At 43.1% G+C, this 22,317-nt stretch overlaps 1 protein-coding gene across 9 annotated transcripts in view; it reads left to right on the top strand.

Annotated features, from left to right (window-relative positions):
* Positions 1–18,803, top strand: part of LOC147034344 (uncharacterized) — a 71,780-nt gene extending 52,977 nt beyond the window's left edge. For 5 of the 9 annotated variants that reach the window (XM_085881156.1, XM_085881148.1, XM_085881186.1 and 2 more), the window contains 3 exons: positions 1,367–1,643; positions 4,602–5,790; positions 17,946–18,803. In XM_085881156.1, coding sequence (XP_085737282.1) covers positions 1,367–1,643; positions 4,602–5,790; positions 17,946–18,007 — 1,528 coding nt within the window. In that variant the 3' untranslated portion in view covers positions 18,008–18,803. Of the gene's footprint in view, positions 1–1,366; positions 1,644–4,601; positions 5,791–5,935; positions 6,265–17,945 lie in introns of those variants that run through there. The other 4 variants (XM_085881166.1, XM_085881176.1, XM_085881142.1 and 1 more) reach the window with 3 other exon arrangements.
* Positions 18,804–22,317: the final 3,514 nt, after the last annotated feature.

The following is a 22,317-nucleotide window of genomic DNA, read 5'->3' as shown; positions in this document are numbered from 1 at the left end:
ACCCCGATTCGGCCTAACCTGGTGAACAGGCCAGGCCTGGACTTGTATGCTGGACCTCGTGAAAAGCCAGCTGGAGCATACCATAGATCTTTCATCTTGGGCCGTCGATATTGCGGGGTCTTACAACAATATATATATATATATATATATATATATATATATATATATATATATATATATATATATATATATATATATATATGACCGTCAAAAATGTTCATTCTGATCGGATGTGATGTTCTACATGTGCAATTATGATGTCAGAGCGAGGGCACCGATGACATCATGAAAAATATCAAACTCATTCCCGATGACTACTTGCTAAGTGCCAAGTTTCAATTTTTTTCCTTGATGTGGTTTCAGAGATACAAAGGTCTAAAGTTTTTCCGTTTTTCCAATATGGCTGCCACACCACGTGACTGATGACGTCATAAGTATCATTAAACTATTCTGCATGAGTAGTTGCACCAATGGTGAAAATTTTGTCTCAATCCGAAAAGCGGTTGCGGATAAAAACATGAAATATCTGTGCAGACAAACAGACAAACAAACGGGTCCAAATGAAATACCCTCTTCAAATCCTTCAGTGAAGGCAACAAGGATTTCAATTAAAACATTGATGGCTGATCTACCGTTTAATCGATGACATCATCCTTACAATCCTCGACTCTCCTTTGGGAGTAAAATGAGATGTGCCAAGTTTCAAATTTTTCCGATCAGTGGTTTCAGAAATATAATGTTTAAATTTTTTGCATTTAATCCAAGATGGCTGCCATACCACATGACCTACGACATCACAAGTATCAAAATATTCTCCATGGGGGGTTGCTCCTACCCTGAAAAATTTGTCAATTGGACAAGTTGCTGAGAAAAAAAATGTTTCAAAAACAATAGGGCAAAGCGATGTTTAAAAAAGAGAAAAAATGTTTAAAAAAATAATATAAATAATAGATCCATAAAAGGCCAAAAAAAATTAATAATAATCACAATAATGAAAATTATTTTACAAAATTATGAATTTGTTTTTTCCATATTCTCATAATAAAGTTTCATTGAAAATTTAATGACAAAAGCTCAAATGGTAAAAACAAAAAAAATGTAGCGGCCTGGACAGACACAGACAGAAGTGATTGCAAAGCCGTTTTCAGCTGCACGGGGGATGAACGAATGACAAAATTAAAATGTTTGGAGATATTTAAATGGACTTCTGCACACCATATTCCACACACATATGCTTACCTTTATGCATTTCCATTTACAAAACCTCACTTTAACATTTACGCTTCCAATCCACCTTTTCTTATGTGTTCACATTTTGAAAACTCATTCACATATCTTTATGTACTCACCCTCCCCCATTTCTAAGGGAAGAACTAATGCACCTGCAGAGACAAGATATCATTACATCCCAACAGAAAGAAGACCATGACAGGCTTCATGAGATAAAACCTGAGTTTATCTCAGGAGGAGGCACAGAGGAACAGAATGATTGGAGGCGGCAACCTTTACAGTTCAGTACACACAACTTAAAGGAAACTGATGACACGTTGTGGTTGAAAGAATCTGACGGAGATCAAGAGCTGGAGAAGCTTAGTGATGGAAGTGAAGAAGAGTTAGGATCATTTTCCGTGTCTGAAAACCCTGTGAGTATAGTTACTCAATGTGTGGGAGTACTGCACTGAAATTGTGTCATTCAATGAAAACATAATTAAATGTCAGATTAACTCAGAAAGGTACTGTAATTTACTGTTTTTAAGTTTTTTGGTTTGCTTATTGTATACAGAAATGTAAGCTCAAGGAGGAGCTAATTGACAGGGAGAAACAGGTTCACAGACAGTAGCAAAGGGGAACAGACACCAAGAGATTGCACCCGATGAGTGGGAGAAAGTAAAGGGGTGCAAAGAGTGCAAAGTATCAGGAAGAAGATAAAAAGCAAGGGTGGGTATCGGAGAAAGCACAAGGTGATGATGGGCAGCATCTTGAAAGACTGGAGAGGGGCACAAGACAACAAACACAGGAAGTTGCTTCCACAAAAAACATAATAGAAGGACAAAGGAAGATAGGGGAGAGTTCAGCTTAAAATTGAGGAGGATAACCAGGTGTCTGATTCTGGAAGAACATCCGTGATCTTGGTGGTTTGTGAGAGTAAGCAAAGAGATAGTGGAAAAGGTTAGGCCAGACGTGAGGCGTTAAAAATGGAGTCCAATAACCTGCCTACGGTGGGTGAGAAGCAGACTTTGAGCAATGCCCTCTGTCGGTTAGGGCAGGAATTTTGAATTTGGCCAGGGTGCCGGTGATAACTCACCAACTCTTCACCAATAGACACGTCCGTGGGTTTCTTCTACAAACACCAACTAATGCCGGCAGACAGAACGCAGAGCTTCACATTCATCCAAGCTTGACAGCTTAGAGGTGAGTGTGAGTACCTCTCAGCCATACTGCCAGCCAAATGGAGAAGAAATTATTGAAGAAATCATTTATTCATTGAGAGATGATGTACAATATAGCATACATTACCTTGCAGTTGTATACTAGCTATGTACTTACAGTGCCTAAAGAAAGTCTACACCCCCTTTCAAATTTTCACCTTTTGTTGCCTTATAGCCTGGAATTTAATTGCATTAAATCAGACTTTTTCCACCTTTATTCACACATCGTAACCCACGACTTCCAAGTGAAAAATAAATTCTACAAATTTCAGAAAATTAATTAAAAATACAAAACTAGAATACCTTAGTTGGCTAAGTGTCCACCCCCTGAGTTTATACTTGGTGGAAGGACATTTGACAGCAATTACAGCTGTGAGTCTGTTGGGATCGGTCTCTTCCAACTGTACACACCATGAGTGGGCAATATTTGCCCATTTTTCTGTGCAAAACTGTTCAAGCTCAGTCAAGTTCTGTGGGGAGCATTGATGGACAACAATCTTCAAGTCATGCCACACAGATTTTCATTGTATTTTGGTCGGGGTTCAGCCTGGGCCATTGAAGGACATTTATCTTTTTGTTCATTAGCTACTCCAGTGTAGCTTTGGCTGTGCGCTTCAGATCATTGTCATACTGAAAGGTGAACTTCTGTCCCAATTTCAGCTTTCTTGCAGAGGGCAGCAGGTTTTCTTCTGGGATTTTTCTGTGTTTTGCTCCATCCATTTTCCCTTAGATCCTGGCAAGTGCCCCAGTCCCTGCTGACGAGAAACATCCCCATAACATGATGCAGCCACCACCATGCTTCACATTAGGGATGGTGTTGTTTGGGTGAATGCTGTGTTGGGTTTTCACCAAATGTAACGTTTTGCATTTAGGCCAAAAAATTCCATCTTGGTTTTGTCAGACCACAAAACTTTTTGCCACATGGCTTCATAATCTCCAGTGTTTTTTTGTGTACCTCAAATGGGACTCAAACTGGGCTTTTTTGAGTAATGGCTTCCTTCTTGTCACCCTACCATACAGGCCAGACTTGTGGAGTGCATGGGATATTGTTGTCACATGCACACAGTGACCAGTCTTTGCCATAAAGGCCTGTAGCTCTTTCAAAGTTGTCATTTGCCTCTTGGTGATCTCTCTGATCAGTCTCCTTGCTTGGTCATCCAGTTTGAAGGGACAGTCTCATCTAGGCAGAGTCTTGGTGGTGCCATATGGCTTCCACTTCTTAGTGATTCTCTTGACTGTGCTCCAAGGGATATTCACGACCTTTGAAATAATTTTATACGCATCCCCTGATCTGTAAGCCTGGTGTTGGCTTAATGGTTAGGATGGCAGGCTTTGGATCCTAGGTTCCTGAATTCAAATCCCCCTCAGTTGTTGAATCAATACCAGGTGGGGTTAACTCAGCCTGTCATCCTTCCGAGGTCAGCAAAATGAGTGCCAGCATGCTGGGATACTTTGTCAGAGTGGCAACCCGTCCAGGATTGTGCCCAATAGCCAAGGAGACTGCTTAGGCAGCACCAACTCTCTGCACAGAGTATGGTCGCAATCTCCTCCTCCTCTCCTGATCTGTACCTTTTCACAACTTTTCCTGAAGGTCTGTTGAAAGCTCCTTGGTTTTCATGGTTGAGTCTTTGCTGTGAAATGCACTACCCATCAGAGTAAACCTATAGGAACAGCTGATTTTATTCTGAAATTATTATAATCACTACAATTTAACACAGGTGGAGGCCAATTGACTTGGTGTATGATGTTGAAGGTGATTGGTTACACGTGAGCTAATTTATAATTGCTATTATAAGGGTGTGGACACTTATCCAACCAAGGTATTCTAGTTTTGTATTTTTAATTAATTTTCTGAAATTTGTGGAATTTGTTTTTCATTTGAAAGTTGTGAGTTACGCTGTGTAAATAAAGGTGGGAAAAGTCTGATTTAATGCAATTTAATTCCAGGCTACAAGGTAACAAAAGGTGAAAATTGTGAATGGGGTGTAGACTTTCTTTCGCCACTGGAGCTTGTTTTCTGCTTTCTTTCCATGACAGGAAGAGTTGATTTTTTGTTTGTTTGTTTGAAATTGTAAAATCAATACTGGAATCTTCATCAAGTACAAACTTGAAGCAAACGTTTCTGATCTTTATCCGAGTGAACTCTAAATTTCCGTATTAATTGTATTCCAGATTGGGACCAACTTAGCAGAAGAAAAGTTTTTACCCCAGGTGTCCATGGAGGAATATGACCTTTCAACTGTGCAAACTTCTCAAGAATGCAGAAACCTGTTTATTGATGGAGATCATATCACAGCTGCTGTGTATGATTTATTGAAGGAAAGGGAATCCTTGTATGCAGAACTTGCGCAAGTCAGTGAATGCAATGGAAATCTATACGTGCGTTTAGATAGAGCGAAAGAGCATTGCGAAAGGTGGAGACAGGCATTTTGGAGGTTGCAAGAGGAGCATGTGAGCATTATAAGTTATGTGGAAAGCTTAGGAAGCAGTACTTACCCCTCACATCATCTTTCGTCAACAAACTGTCAGGTTTGGGTAGATAAGCTGGATGATTTTGAAAGTTGTGCTCAAGAGCTAGCTTTGCAGGCACAGGTGAAAGATGTGGATGAGCTGAAAGCAAGAGTTTCCAGACATAATCTGATTGGCTTCGATGAACCACAAGGAAACTTGTGTCTGCAAGCATCGGAAGTTCAAGGCAAATTGAGTAATACTTACAGAAAATGTCCACATGCCGATATAAAGGGAATATGTAAACAGGATGTGGCAACACAGACAGCATCAGCAACGCAGAGACCCTTCAATGTAAATACGACTAACAGGAAGTTACAAATGTCAATCAACAGTGATGTCAGTTGTTCAACAAGTAGTTTAGTTACCAGGTCCCAGAGCCTCGAAAATAGGAAGCACACACCACCACATCGGAAACATGTTGTTGAACTTCATGATGAAGACATGACCAGCAGTGATGGTGAGGGTGTGCTGAGAAGCAGCGTTAGGCATGTGTGCCAGGGCTGTGTGTACGAAGTTAACATCACACAACTACCGGCGAAAGAGAAAATGTTTTTTGGAAGAACCGGCAGTTCCAGCTTTAAACCTCGACAAGGGAAGACGAGGGTTATAATCGAATCCGAGGAAACTTCCAGACAAGATGACAGCAACATGAGTGGAGCCTCTGAAGAGTTTCTAAAGACGTATCAGGATTTGAGGACAGCAAGAAGTGATTTGTACAGACTGCAGAAGGAAAATGTGAAGATGAGAAATCGTTTGCAGGAGCAGAAAAAGCTTCTCAAGGAAATGATGTTCCGGCTTGCAGAAAACAATCGATTGAAGAAAGGGTTGCTGAAAACCGTCTCTCCACAATGTGAGTGTGAACTACATCCATTATCTCACATTTGGTGGAAAATGCTCGGGTAAAATTAACATCATTTACAAATATTTAAAGTACACTATGTATGCACCACTTGTTCAGTTGCATGTATTAATTGAAACAAATCTTGTGCGGTCAGATCCAGCCCAGACCAAATTGTGGTGAAAGGAAGGCAATTACAAACACAATGCCAAATACGCCACTAGGGGGTGTCATTAGAACGTCAAATGATGTGACCTGCGCTGGCACAAGTGGTTATCGGGACTATGATGCCAAATGTTCAGTGCACATGTGTGCGCTCACGGCTCGAATATAACCCTCCATTTAACGAAAGAGGAAAAAAGCAGAGGACAGGTTTAACATTTTCTGCTTTTCAAGTTTCTAAATTTGAAAGTGCATTGCAGTATTGAAAAAATTGTTTGTTCATTCTTTGCCACAATAACAGAAAGGTCAAATTATATAGATTGTATGTGCATGTGTATATATATATATAATATAATATATATATATATATATATATATATATATATATATATATATATAGTATGTATATACGTATACAAATATTGTATGTATGTGTATATATAAATATACATCCATCCATTTGAACCATACTCTGGACAGAGCATTGGTGCTGTCTGAGCAGTCTCCTTGGCTATTGGGCACAATTCTGAAAAGGTCGCCACTCCAACACAGTATACGAGCAAGCTGGCACTCATTTTGCCAACCTCAGAAGGATGACAGGCCGTCAACCCCACCTTTTATTAATTCAACAGCCAAGTGGAGTTTAAACTCAGGATCCAAGGATCCCAAGGCCACCGCCCTAACCATTACGACAACACAAGGCTCATACATAAACATATACGTATACATATATATCTATATATCTATACATATACATATATACATATTGTTGCGGGCCAGGGACCGGTGGCGAGAACGACCGCTAGGTGGGGGAAGTTACGTCGTCTCCCACCAGATTCCTGGAATTGTAGGCCGTCACTCACGGATGACTCCGTGAGGCGGCGGGTCGCTTAACCAACCGTGGACGCCAATACCTCCACCGCGTAGCGTAGGGTCTTTTTGTCGAGAACCAATTTACCTAATTAACCACGCGGTGTCATCTACCGGGGAACCACGCCCTCGGCACATCTTGCTCGAACCGGGTCACTCTACTGACTGCGGTAGAGTTCCAACCACCGACTACCAACTCCGGTTCGGGTGCAGTCGAGCGGAACTGCCAAAGCCGTGCCAGCTAGGATGAGCAGATTAACGGGAACAAAGACCCGGCTAAAACTCAGATCCGAACCATGCTGCACCAATGCAAGAAGGGAGAGAAATGGACTGGGAACATTTATGTGATGATTTGTTTACAGTAAATGAAGACACAAAGTAAGACTTCACATGAATATGCAAGCAAGGAATATTTACAATGATCCAAAAACACTTATTCAGTTCTACTTAAAGATGGGCCACACGCAGACACACACACAAATGAAAATAAACCCAGAGTTCTTTATTGGACCCTCGCCGCCGAGGAGAGAGACAAGATGGGGCTCAGAGTCTGGCTGGGTACCTGACCTTCGGAGGAAGGGGGTGCTCCGTGATGCGGAACCTGACAAAGGTCATTGGTTTGGTCCCCAGTCGCACGTGTGGGACTCGTGGTTCGTAGCGGAGCTCGGGTGGTGAATAGCGGGGTCCATGGAGGGGGGTCAGGGTCGCTCTTTCCTTTCCTTGTGGAGGGCCAGCAGAGACACGTTTGCCGCCTTCACAACCTTCTGCTCAACCCTCCGCTTCAAAAAAACTGCACGCTCAACAACAACCCCGTCAAAAACCTCCGAACAGCCTTCGTACTAACCCCTTCATAACAACCCCTTCGTAGCAACCCAAAAAAAACTACCTCTGCCTCAGAGAGTGCTCGGGAATTTATGGACTTCCCTCAACGGGGCGGGGCTTGCTCAAACAGACGTCACTCCCCACCCTGATTGGGCAGGCTCCCATGGACTAGCCTTTCTGGGGCGGGGTTTCGGCCCCTGCCAGGAAACTCCACCCACTCTTCCATGCAGGTTTGTACTTGTCGAGCAACAGTATCAATATTGCAAATGTCATTGTAAAAGAGTTACAATGTTTGAGGGAGCCGAAAAACCAGAACCGCGAGATCTTGCCTTGGCACGTCAGGGTGCGAGAAGGCAGCTGGTTGGTGGTGGATCGTGATGGGCCGAGGGATCATGCAGATGAGATGGTTGCTAGATGGCTTGTTAGATGGCTTGTTAGATGTAATAACCTAACTAAAAGAAATTGCAACGGACGCCTTTGATTCTCCCACGAGACAAAAGGAAGAGGATCTGACTACACACATACTTAATAGTGGGGCAGATTAAATCAGTATCCCACAATAATCTTTCAGTTGATGGTACAAGCTCCAAATTTGGTATACATGTGCTCCAGGACCCATTCTCTCAGAAAAGTGCGTTACCCACGTTGAAAAACAAAATGGCCGCCATTTTTCAAGATGGCCGTCTCATAAAATAGGAAAAAGGGTTTTCAGTGCGAAACGTCTATAAATAGGAACATGCTATTGATCTAAATGTTAAATAGATTGTATTTTGACTGGAGAAATATATTTTGTCACCAATATTCGAAAATGGTTACCAGTTTTCAAGATGGCGGCCATTGCATGACTTAAAATCAGTACTTTTGTAGCTGTCTTACAAAATTATCACAGATATTGCTGGGCAACATCTGTGATCATGTATTGAGGTGATGCGGTCAAGCTCTGTTACATTATGTGAATAAGAGTGATGTTAAAGCACAACCAGGGCACACTGGTGACATCACTGCTGTGAGACTCAGCATGGGGTTCAGTGTCAGCTTATAGTGTACTACTTGTAGCTGGAGTTTACTAACCTAAACTGTAGTTTGTAGTATACTTGAATGTCCCAAATGCTATCTCATAAGCCCCTGTATATATTTCAGCTTGAAGTATAGCTAGTTGTCGTATTACACGATTAGATAGCCGCGCCTGAATTGACAGGATGTGTCAGCGTGGGAGAGCCGAGCCAAGGGTAACGGGGCTTCAGTTACCCGGAAGGTGTGCAGAGCGCACGGGACTTAAATGGCAATGGATGAACGATCGGGCGAGGTGTAGGGCGTTTGTATGTATGAACCTAGTTGTATCCCATATCTTATGTGCTTATGTATTTTGTACGGTGAGGTGGTAAAAGGATAAACCCTCGGCCTTAACCTGTTCAATATATGTCCACTAATAATCCGTTGAGTTGTACTCCTAAAACTGACTTGAGCAAGTGTTGCCTCTGTCAGACTGATACAAAAGAAGAGTTGAAGTCTCCCCCAACCCGTTATGAGTGTAGTTCTGATGGTTATTCCATGATAGCAAAAAACTTACCACAATTTCAGGCAATCCACCAGTTACCGATCAGGTTAGACCCATCTAGATTGGATGAAGGAGGTGATATTGAGGATACACTGAGGCGAAATAGTGCCAAGTACCACCAAAATTGTCGCAAAATGTTTGACAGCTATAAACTTGAGCATGCCACTAAAAGAGCAGCTGAAATTCAAAATGATCCAGGAGAAGGGCACTCAAAAATGTGAAGAACTAGCATGGAAGTGCAATGGTGTTTCCTATGTGAAAAGATACAACCTATGTGAAAAAAGTCAAAGTTGTGACAAGCCATGACCATGCAGCTAAATGAGAGGCTTAATGAATGTGCTCGCAATCTTAATGATGGCAAGCTTTTGGCTGTCTTGAGCGGTGGAGATGTGGTTGCCCTGGAACTGAAATACCACTACTCTTGCTTAACAGCTCTGTATCATAGAGAGAGGGCACACATTGCAGCCAAGAACAAAGAAGACAACAACAACAACAACAACAACAACAACAACAAGAAGACAGAGCTCTTTGGGTTCCTTGCTGATAAGATAGTGACCATGCGTCCTGACAATGTCGTTGTTGTGACCAAAGGAGATCAGGCTCTTTCCAAAAGATCCATCAGTCTTGATGGCTTAAGTCCTTGCAACCACGAGGAAGCCGACTCCAGAATCTTCACTCATGCTCTTCATGCAGCCAAGCAACAGATGACGTCTGTGTTGATTAAAGCATGTGACACAGATGTTCTCGTTGTTGCAGTCAGTGTTTTTGCTACCCTCCAAGACACAGGCATGGAAATGCTGTGGGTTGAATTTGGCCAGGGTCAGTTCATTAAGTGGTTGCTAATTCATGACATGGTGGTGAATCTTGGCCCAGACAAATCCAGTGGCATGCTGTTCTTTCATGCCTTCACTGGCTGTGATATTCTGTCAGCTTTTCGCGGAAAAGGCAAAAAAAACTGCATGGCAGGCATGGGAGGTTTACCCTCAAGTGACTCCCGTCTTCAAGAAGTTAAGTCAGTACCCACCCGTCGTGGAAAATGCAGACTACAACATCCTTGAGAAGTTTGTCATCACCATGTATGACAAGAACAGCACTATGGACAAAGTTGATGAGGCAAGACTGGACTTGTTCGCTCGGAAGCAAAGGTCTTATGATGCCATTCCACCGACAAGCGCAGCTCTCATACAGCATGTCAAACGGTCTGCTTACCAAGCAGGCTGCATATGGGGCCAGGCAACAGTGTGCAAAATGCAAACTGAAAGCCCTGCTAACTGGGGGTGGCAGAAAGATGGTGAGGTCTGGCAAGTCTTTTGGACGACCATTCCACCCATTGTCCACCAGAGTTGTCAGCAGTTAACAAAATGTGGCTGCAAGACGGAATGCCGAGGGCGATGTAAATGCTATCGCTTCAGTCTCAAGTGTACACAGTTGTGTGCATGCAAATGTGAGGACTAAATGATTAACTAATCCACCACGTGAATCAAAAGATAATAATTTCCTGCTGTATATGCTATATTATTCTTCATTTTTTTTCTTTTTGCAAAATGTAGCGCTAAAAGAGCCTGTCGTCATTTAATTCCGGCCATATCATCTTAGTTTTCAATAATTACGATTTTGTAAGTGCAGAAATGGATTTTTCTAACTCAAAAACATATATTTCGATGCATAGAACGTTAAAATAGCATTATTCCATCAAAATTTAGCTCAAACACAGATTCAAACCACTTCAAATGGTGGCCATCTTGAAAATGGTGGCCATTTTGTTTTTCAACGTGGGTAACGTACTTTTCTGAGAGAATAGGTCCTGGAGCACATGTATACCAAATTTGGTGCTTGTACCACCAAGTGAAAGATTATTTCAGTAATCTGCTGCACTATAATGACATAACTGACTTTTGGGACATCTGCATGTTGAATGCATATGGTTTCCAGATCCGTAACAATATATTGTTATCCGTTTCCAGATCCGTAACAGCTTGGTATCCGCTTACCAAGGTAGAAGTCGTCGTGCGTCACATAAAATGTCCCAAAATGTACGAGCGTGCCTTGATCCACCGCCAGTGCCCTGCCTCGCCGTGCACCCACTTGCAAACAGGCGTGAACACAAATCGGGGTCACGTCGTCACCTCCAGGAACCAGGGATGCCAATAATCAGGTATGAGCAGAACCAGCAGGAACGGTCCAACCGTCACCCACCGTCAGGAGCCACCAGGAGCCGCAACCAACAGACAGCTGTAATGAGCTGTAAAGTGCTGTAAGGAGCTGCAAGGCACTGTGTGGAGCTGTAAGGTGCTGAAGCGCTGTGAGGTGCTGAGACGCTGTGACGCACTGTGAGCAGCTGTAACCAGGTGTCACCAGCGGTCAGAGCTGTAAGGCTGTCACCAACTGTCACCAAACTGCCAGGAAAACGGTCCTCCCATCCTTTTTATAGGCAACCAGTCTGAGCGGAGCCTCAAGCAGACTTCAGCCAAATCCACCTTCCCTTTTGATGCATCGTTGCACATGACCAACCGTCAACCTCGTGATCATTCCTTCCTCGTTCAGCCTGACACAGCCAAGAGCCAACCAGCATCCATAGAGCTGCCAAACGAGGCATCAAACGTCGATGGAAAAAGGTGGACATCAATGTCGGTGAAAGAGGTGGGTGTCGAACGTCAATGAAAAATAGGTGGGTGAGGTAAATAATCCACAGCCATATTTCACCATCAGAATAACTGCTCAGGAAAAGCCTGCAGTGTGCTTAATCAAATGTCCTGTAAGTCCAAAGTGTAAATAAATCATCCACCTCCAAGTCAATGCGTCCTGATGGAAAGGGGGTAGACGAGCCTCCGTTGGGTTAACAGCTCTCTCCCATGCATGAATGTGTTGTAAAAAGAAAAATGCCAACCCTAAGAGAGGGAATCTATTCTATACCCTTCTCCAACACATCAAAGTTAGAATCCCACCAGACATGGGGATGGGTCTATCCTGGACATACATTTAGGGAAATAACTGTCTGAGGACAGAAATGTTTGTATTCATTTGTAGGATCCGATTCTGAAATCCATAAAGTGGAACTGCCAAGTATGTACTAGCTACAAAGTGAATTTTTGGGGAATAATGTCCCAGCTAAGCTCGGGTGCGAGCCATGCTGGACCAATGAAGGAAAACATGAGAACGAGCTGGGAACATTTCTACACAGGGCATTTATTTATAACCAAAGTGAGGAAAGGTATGTGGCACAGTGAATTTATTGGTATATTCAGCAGGGAAAGCAAGGAATTTGTGGGGTGCGGCAAAAGACAAGCAATCTTACAAAAGCAGACATAGGGCAGAGTTATCCCGTATATTTTCTACAATCTTAACTCATGCTAGGACAGGTGCTATATATATATATATATATATATATATATATATATATATATATATATATATATATATATATATATATATATATATATATATATATATATATATATATATATATATATATATATATATATATATATATAGATATATATATATATATCTCTCCTCTCTCTCTCTCTCTCTCTCTCTCTCTCTCTCTCTCTCTCTCTCTCTCTCTCTCTCTCTCTCTCTCTCTCTCTCTCTCTCTCTCTCTCTCTCTCTCTCTCTCACACACACACACACACACACACACACACACACACACACACACACACACACACACACGATTATATATAACCCAGAGAGAAAGAAAGCAGGTGAGGGTAAATGACCTCTCAATACCTGGTGCAGTCGGCAGACCAACATAACCCAGAATGCTTAGTGAGAGGTAGGTGGGAGGAATACTGATTATGTCTAAGATGTGGGAGTGGGAGGTTTGGTATAGTGTGATGTGGGGGTGTAGCGTCGTGCAAGAGGAAAATATGAATGTGAGTCAGTACGTTCACTTCTTCGGTTCGGCCCAAAAAAGAACAGTGGGGCTTTGCCTACATTAATGCTCTTCTATGCGTCCACAGTAGATGAGATAGATGGAAAGAAATATGGAAGAAGAAGATACATAAGGAGAAAGTCCCTATCAAAGCTGTGTAAATGTATGTAAGTGTAGATGACTGTACCTATTGGGGAGCGTTCAAACGGAGCAGCCACACCTCGTGGCAGTCGTGTGCGATCCCCCCTTCTCACTTGGTTACAGAGACTCGCGGCACTTTTCGCTCTGCGCTGACCAGTTTGCTGACTTCCTGCTAGTTGATTCCATCGGGCTCTGCATTCCTTCAGTGGCAGCACTGACAGCCCCGAACACGAAGACTAGCAGCAGCAGTTACCAGCGAGCAAGGAGAAAAGGATGGACTTGTGAAGATGAGCAAGCTGACTGAATGACCTACGAGCAGGCTGACTGGAAGAGCGACTGACCCAAAAAGAGCGTGACCCAAAAGAGAAAAGAGGGTGAAGAGTGGAGGGTGAAGAAGAGAAAACTGGCTCCACTCTGCCATTTTTCTGGGCCCGGACGAAGGGAGGGGCCGAGGACCAGATCTCGATGAGCCACAGGCAAATGCCACTTCCTGATAAGGGCCACAGCGGCTGTAGCCACTCCCTGCCAGGCCTCGAAGCCGGAAACTGGCTCAGTCATTCATCGATCTTGGCACGGATTGGAGCTCCGAGCTTTGCATGGGGCCACGGTCTTCTGACGCGTGCTCTGGCTCCGAACGTGCACTGCTCTTTATTGCAATATGGAATCATAACAAAATCCTTGTGCTACCCGCAGGTCGCCTCATAAGCCAAAGCGCACATTCACGCTTCACATTTTGCACTGGAAAAGCTCGACCCGCATCTCTCCAGGCCCCTTGAGGTTTCGGTGTGGATTTCGTGACAATGTGGCAGTTGCGGCAGTTGTAGAACAGGGTGCTCTTGTCTTTTCATTCTTTGTGAGAGTTGGTGGCAATGCGGCGTCTGTCGTGAGTGTTGATTGCTACGTGGCATCCATGTTGAGGGCCGAGTGCTACATGGCGCTCATAGTGAGATGGTGAATAAAAGTTGGGATTTAGCATGGGTTGTTGCAAAAGTATTTTTCCCAGTTGTAGGAAGTGGCTGCAGTGAACATGGTGAGGTTTGGTGAGCAGAGCGAAGCCTGAGGTGAGGTGGCAGTTGGGAATTGATGTGCACATTTGAACAGGGAATGGGCACGCAAACTCCAACAAAACGATGTACCAGTGCACTCTTGGCCGGGTGTGCTCGCAGCGCGAGCACGCTGCAGACGCTCATAACGTGTTGCTTATTGTTACTTGCATGGCATGTGTGCTTGCTTACATGGTTCGTGTAAAAGGTTTAAAGGCTAAAGTGAGGATATAAGAGATATAAAGTACCTAACTACACGAGTCCCACACAACGCATCTTCCATATTTTTACCCACTAGACATATGGAAGGGACTATCTAAGACATATACTATTGCAATAATTGTCTTGGGATTGCTGTATGTTGTATGCCACTGCCTTAGAAGTTTGTGGTTTTACAGAACGGCAACAGTATAATTCATCTTTACATCAAGATTCATTTGGGCAGATCATGACCGGGACAAAAAGCGAGGATGCATATCATGCCAAAACTATGATGTTCAGTTTTGTATCGAATGGATGGTGAGTACGAGGTTGTCTGTCATGTGCAACGACCACGCATCAGTCGAAAGATAGTTCTGCTATCAGACCTCATCACAACCCAACCTGTATGAGAGTGAAAAGGACAGCCTTCCTTCAAAAATATTAAATACCAGCAAATACAACCTGTCATTTCACTGACGGGGGGTTGAGAGGGGGTGGAGGGGAGGGAAAGAGGAAGAGAGGAGAGAGAGAGGAAGCAGGAGGGAGGGGAAGCAAGGAAGGGGGGAAGAGCGAGGAAGGGGGGGAGTTGGGGAGAGCTATGCCTCACAAAACGTTGCTATACCGTGGGAGGGAGGGATGTGAGGAGGAGGTGAGAGAGAAAGAGAGAGGTAGGGAAAAAAGAGAAAAAGGTGAGGGGTGTCGGTGGGTTCGTAATGAGAATGATATTTTATGCTTAATGACCGAACACACACACACACACAAAAACAAACTCATGTCAGAACAGCTGGACACACAAAGACACAACAGAGTTTATAAAGTAATCCGCTGGCACATCTGCAAAAACTTTGATACCCCAGTTCCAGAAAATTTGTGGGAAGATGAAACAAAAGTAATCACTGAAAATATGGAAGTACCGCTCACGTACGACCTAATGATCCCATCACACGTGAACATCGAAAACAAAGCATTGAGACCAGTTATAACACTTATGTACAAAAAAAGAGAAGAAGGCATTGCTGATTCAGGTGATAATACTAGTGATCTTGGACTCATGATGCAGAAATCAAGAAAATGGCCAAACACCAAGACGTCAAGAATAAAGTGAGAAGATCCTGGAAGATAAAGAATGCCAAAGTTGTACAAGTGAGAGCTGGACCGACAGGAGTGATGACAAAGAACCTCACAAAGATAATAAACATATGGGCAACACCCCTGGGCACTAACCTAGTAGCGGCCGGATAAGATAACCAGGCAACCACTGGTAGGCGTGGTTGACCCACAAAATATATGACAGAGAAGTAAGTAAATACCTCTGGATTTTTTTTTAATGCCATGAACAAACCTTGGTACATCAAGGGTGATAATGGTTGTGGTCAACTTTCAACGAAAGTGTGTGTGTGTGTGTGTGTGTGTGTGTGTGTGTGTGTGTGTGTGTGTGTGTGTGTGTGTGTGTGTGTGTGTGTGTGTGTGTGTGTGTGTGTGTGTGTGGTTTCAGAAAAGAAAGCAAATACATATTTTGGGGGGGGGGGGCAACCCCACCCCGTCTAAAACCCTTTAGAAAGAGAGGAGGGACTTCAACAGTGGGGTTGAGAGACAAAATAGAGGAAGACTTGGAGAAATAAGCAAGGTAGGAGAACGAGGGCTCGGTGAGGACACGAGGAATGGAGTGAGGGGTCTTCTTCTACTTTTTCTTTTGTATACAGCACAAAGATGCAGGTAGCCTCATTGTCTGAGGAGTGAGGGCATGGCTGTACCGCTGATGCCTCAGGATGTTAGGGCAGGAGTTTGGAACTTGGCCATTGTGCCAGCTTCAGCTCACCCACTCTTCGTGGAAGACACTGTTGTATTGGATCTTTAACGTCCACCAACTGATGCTGGGGGTGAGGTGGGTTGATCACGAAAGAGACAGCCACAAACTCTCAGTAAGGAAGATCTGGGAACTTGGAAATATGTGGGCTTGTGCGGTGGGTTAATGGAGATGGAAAATATTATGGTTGTGGATGAGGGATGATCTAAGAGGGTGGTGAACAGCTTTCTTGAACTTCTGGAGGGAAGAATGACTGAATGAGATTGAACATATTGAGGAAGTTGGTTCCACAGGGATTTGCAATGGCATGCCATCAACTTAGCCATCGTTTATATTTTCAATAACATTGATTTTAAGGTTTTATTATTAGTGGGGCAACTTAGCTAAATATAGCATAACAATTGTGCATTTTGTGAGTCAAGCACCAAATTTGGCACACGAGTAGCCTATCATATTATGAACAGATTTGGATATTGGGCCATCTCAAATTCAGCCGCTGATGGCTGTGGCAGCCATTTTCCACTGCCATCAAAAATTTTGAGATGCTTTTGGAAAAAAATGTGGGAGGGGGAGGGGTCTTCTATTTATCTATTCAATCTGTCTATCGAACTATATGTATAATCTCTGCCATCTGTCTGTCTATTTGGGGTGGGGCTTCCCAATTCAGGGAGGTGATATCCCCATTCAGGAAGAGGCTTCAAAATGATGTCGCTGACATTTTGTTTGCTCTGTTTCGCCTCTTTTGTAAGGCTCGCACGTTCATGCACTCTCACAGCTTCATCTTAATTCTAATTTGATATCTAACATTCTGTTTTTGGAGTCGCTAAGATGGTGAAAGTTTCGGATGCAAAAAAAAAAAACAAGAAGAAAATTAGCGTTTTTCGGCAAAAATACATTTTAAGTGAAATTAAGGCCTGCAATATAAAGTTCATTCAGACTCCCTCACAGCTTTATCTTAACTCTAATTCACCATCTGATTTTATTTTTCATGGTCACTAAGATGGTTTGAAGTTTCAGTTTCAGCAAAAGGTGAGAAAATCGGACGAATATTGGCGTTTTTAGACAAAAAAAATGCATTCTAATAGCCGTTTGGAATGTTTCTGGTCGGACGTGATGTGGGGAAGGAGAGGAGAGAGGGGGAGGAGAGGAGGGAGGGGAAGTAGACGAGTGAGGGTAGGGAGAGTAGTGAGGAAGGGAAGGGATCCCTGCAAGGGAATTGGTTGTGATACAGTTTTGAATGTATCTGGTCGGACGCAATGTGAGGAAGGAGAGGAGGGAGGGGAAGTAGAAGAGCGAGCATAGGGTTCCGAGGAAGAGGTTTTCCTCCTAAACTATGCATCTAAACTATCAAGAAAACATTAAAAGTTGGAACCAGTCTGATACATGAAACCAGTCTGATCTGCCCACATATCACAATATTGATTAAATCCATTTAATATGCGATGATTGAAAGGATCCAATTGGGAATATTCATTTTCTTTGTGAAATTTGTGTTCTATAAAGTATATTTCTGCTTTTCGTGATGATTATTTACTATGTATTAATGAAATTGACAATGACAAGAACAACTTAATTACCTGGAAGCATCACATGAGTTCACATGGAAGCTTAGATATATCAATTACTACATGATTAATATACACAATCATAATTAAATCCATCCATAAGGGAGCAAAATCTATCCATCAGGGATCATACTCTATGCAGAGCATTGGTGCTGCCAACACAGTCTCCATTGGGCACAATCCTGACCAGGTCACCACTCCAACACAGGATATTCAAATGGCTCAATCATCCCAGCAAGCTGGTACTTGGTACTCATTTTACCAACCTCAGAAGGATAACAAGCTGAGTCAACCCCACCTGGATATTAATTCAACAGACAAGCAGGATTTGAACTCGGGGCCCAAAGATCCTGACTAGGATCCAAAGCCCATCAGCCTAACCATCAAGCCAACACCAGGCATGATTAATATAACTTTTCTACATTCTGATTTAACTCAACTTTTAAAGTATAAGCTTTACTCTTTGAATGTGAGAGGGCATTGGGGCAACTGGTTCTCATTAATAAAGCTACTTGGAATGTGGCAATGCTTATCTGTGCTGGGAATATTTCGGGGAGGATTGTTCACATCCTTTTATCTATACAACTGTTTAGACATGAGCACTGTTGAAACTCAGTTCTATTCTCCTTGGACTTTGAGTAATTGTTTGCACTCTCTCCCCATTGGCCAGCCTCTAATTTACCCTAGTTGTTGCCTGACTTGAAGCCTTGAGCAAGCTACTCCTCCTAAACCAAGAGACTGACCACATCTGTTTCTTACCTTATCTTGTTTGTCCAGCCATCTCACCCTCTGTCCCCCACTTGTTTTTTGAGTATAAAAGTGCCTAAGCTGGGGCACTTAGTTAGATAGTGTTACACCATTGCTGGAGTGCCTTCTCTCCATATGTATGTTTAAGTGATACAACTGTTTTAATAAATTGTTAAAAGAACCTGTGAGTGAGTTTTCTTCCACAGTTCCCTGTGAAGTAATTGGTTATGATGCAGTTTTGAATGCATCTGGTTGGACGCAATGTGGGGAGAGGGAGAAGGAGCGGGAAGTATAAGTGCGACGGTAAGAGGAGTCATGAGGAGGGAAAGGAGAGGAGGGTGGAGGAGCAGAAGAGGAAGGTTAGAGTTCCCTGCAAGGGAAAACTGAAGTTAGGGATCGCACTGCAGTGTAATTATATTTTTCATTTTCCCAGGGTGTATATATATATATATATATATATATATATATATATATATATATATATATATATATATATATATATATATATATATATATATATATATATATATATATATGAAGAGTTTATTTCAGGTGAGTTCACTTTTTTCCAACTGTATAATTAAACAACACTTCAAAAAACTTTGTACGTAATAAATAGAATATGTGTATTGACGATGGAATCCAATATTTATTAATAACGTTTGGTTTTATGGAATTTTTAATTTGTAAAGTGAAGTGTATTCGATACAAGTCAGTGAAGGCAGGTTCTCCCTCCTCTCAAGTCAAGTTGATCAAGTCAATCCTCCCAAGTCAATCAAATCAAGGCAGAAGTAAGTCACTCCACACCCTCTCCCACACCTCACTCCCAACCTCAATCCCGACCTCCCTCCTCTCCCCTGTGCATGATCCTCTCCCCTCCCACCTCCTGTGAGTGAAGCATCATATATGAAGAGGGGTGATCTAAATTTCATACATATCTATCTATGCCAGTGGGTTTCCCATGGGTGCCCCACTGGTATTGTAATTGGCTCTGTCTGTCTGTCTGTCTGTCTGTCTGTCCGTCACACTATCTCTTCCTGAATGGTTTGGTAGAAATTCACCAAACTTTGTAGTTATGATCAACACATGCCAAGAAGGTGTAAGAGCAGGGTCACTTTTGTTCCTGCCCCCTGTGGTGGGATCACAAGGTCAAATACCAGAAAATGCAATTATGTGTCACATTTCGAAACATTTTAAAATGAAACTTTACATTTGCAATAACCATTGGGGACCACATATTTTGGATTTAACCTCTGGTTCATGCCCCTGGGTGGGGACCTGGGGTCACAGAGGTCAAAATGGGGGGAAAATATTTTAACTCCAGATTTGATTTGTGATGGTGTGCCATCGACTTTGCTCTCTTTCAGAGCAAAAGAAAAGAGCAAAATAAACCATATTTGGTATGGTTTTCTAATCTTGAAGAAAATTTGTTTCAATCTCATCAACGATATCTCAGACTCTCGAGAAAATGCTGTTTATCTCTTTGATGATGACTGCACCCACCCTCTGCCATGACATCCTCTTCCCTCTCTTCAGACATTGACAAAATCAAGGTGGTCAAACACTTGGAATATATCTTTCAATCCTGACAAATCTCACACTCTCACTCTGATAGGGACTGTCTAACAACCCACCCACCCCCCACCCCCCATCCACTACTTTCTTAACAATATTCTTAAGAAAGTTCAGTCACTCAAACTTCTGGGTCTCAGTATCACCTGTCATCTTTCTTGGGTGAACCACATTTCAAAGTTGGCCTCCAAAGGCAGTCACTGACTCAGCATCCTCTGCCATACAAAGTCCTTTGTTAGCACACTTGAACTCTTATCCACCTACAAGGCCTTCATCCACAGCTTTACTGAGTTCTGCTCTCCTCTATGGGCTGGTTCCCCACCTCACATCTTGCTCAGCTTGATTCCAGGGAAACCAAGACCTTCAAGATTGTTGGAATATCTCGAGATGAAACTGAATCTATGGGCCTATCACTTTCACATTGTAAAGAGGTCGGTGGTCTTTATATCTTCTACCACCTCCTTTCTGGTCTTGCGCTCTCTGCCCTTCCCATGCTTTGTCTGCACCAGGTTTCTGCAGGGCACATGTGGTCCACCATCAAACCTCTTCTGTTGAAATTCCCAAAATCCAGAATCACTGCTCACCTCCACTCGTTTGTTCCTCTCTTTTCTAACCTGTGGAACCAACATCCACATTCTCTTCAATCTCATTCTTCCCTCCAAATCTTCAAGACATCTATTCTCCACCATCTCAGATCATCCCCCATCCAAAAGCATGATCTTTTCTACCACCATTAACTCTCCCCAAGCCCACCTCTTTCCAACTTTCCTGTATGCTGTCCTGAGAGTTTGCTTCTGTATTCATATTATTCAACCCATGCATCTCCTCCTCCTCCTCATTCCTCCCCACACCCATTATTTGTCCAAGTCTCCCTCTATTTTGTCCTTCAACCCTGCTGTTGGTGTTTCCTACCCCCTTTCTCAACTGCTCCTTTTGTTCTGTTGCATCCTGATCTATTCGCTCTTCACCAAGCCTTGAATGTACACAAAACTAGAAGGGCACACTTAGACGTCGCAACATCATCAGATATGTCTCCACCCGCATTATTACATCATTATACAGTACATACTGTTGCGTTTATGGGGTGGGGGGGATTATATATCACCTTTGAACAGATAGAAATGTATGGAGTATCATTGTCCATGAACGAGTAGTGAGCCATTTTCAATGTAATAAGTAGGGACACATCAGATTAAGGACTATCTTGTTTGAACGTGTACCATACAGGGGCAGTACATGGTAATAATTAATTAGGGATTATGGTTAAATAAATTGTGCCATATAACCCCTATATAAGCCTCAACCGGGGTGCTGGGAGACTTTGCCAGAGAGAGGGGCGGAGCTATGAATGCCTCTATGGGTGGAGCTATAGACTCCTCCAAAGGTGCGGAGTTCGGATTGCCGAGAAGAGGTGGGGGGGAGCGTTGCCTGGGGAGAAGAGGGAGAAGCTAATCCGGTGGTTGGGGGCATCTAATATATGGTTTGTGGAGCTCGATGGAGAACATGTCTGAGTTAAAAAGAGTCTGAGGAAAAAAAGGGAGACTGAGAGGAGGACTCCAAGAAGAGTAAAGGAGATCATCCGTTTTTCCTGCCTTTGCCACGTGCTCATTTGTCTGCCTGCTGCCTATTTGTGGTCCTGCCCATCACCTCCTCATCCCTCCTCATGGCTGCTCCACATCCATCCTTCCCCCCTCCCACCAGAACTGAGTCCCCAATTTTGTCTCTTTCTTGTCCGTGATTGAGTTTGCAGTGAGGCTCCTTAGTTTCTTTTGATTTATTTTATTCTCATTGCATACATACATCCATCGGGGCCATACTCTGTGCAGAGCATTGCTGCTACCTCGGCAGTCTCCTTGGCGATTGGGCACAATACTGGATGGGTCGCCACTCTGACGCAGGATACCAGAAAGCTGGCGCTCATTTTTCCGACCTCAGAAGGATGCCAGGCAGAGTCAACCCCACCTGGTACTAATGCAACAGCTGAGTGGGATTTGAACTCAGGATCCTAGGATCCCAAGCCCACCACACTAACCATTAAACCAACACCAGGCATCATTGTATGCAATTATTTATTAATTGCATTCCCTTCCTTCCCTCCCAACCCGCTGTCTTATTCCTTTCATTGTGTCAATCTTTCCCTGTTATTTGGTTCGGGAATAAACGCATTTGGTTTACAA

Source organism: Eptatretus burgeri, chromosome 1 (assembly GCF_056783735.1).
Source record: "Eptatretus burgeri isolate ZD-2024b chromosome 1, Ebu_testis_v1, whole genome shotgun sequence".
Lineage (NCBI taxonomy): Eukaryota > Metazoa > Chordata > Myxini > Myxiniformes > Myxinidae > Eptatretus > Eptatretus burgeri.
This window is presented reverse-complemented; position numbering and strand designations above follow the sequence as displayed.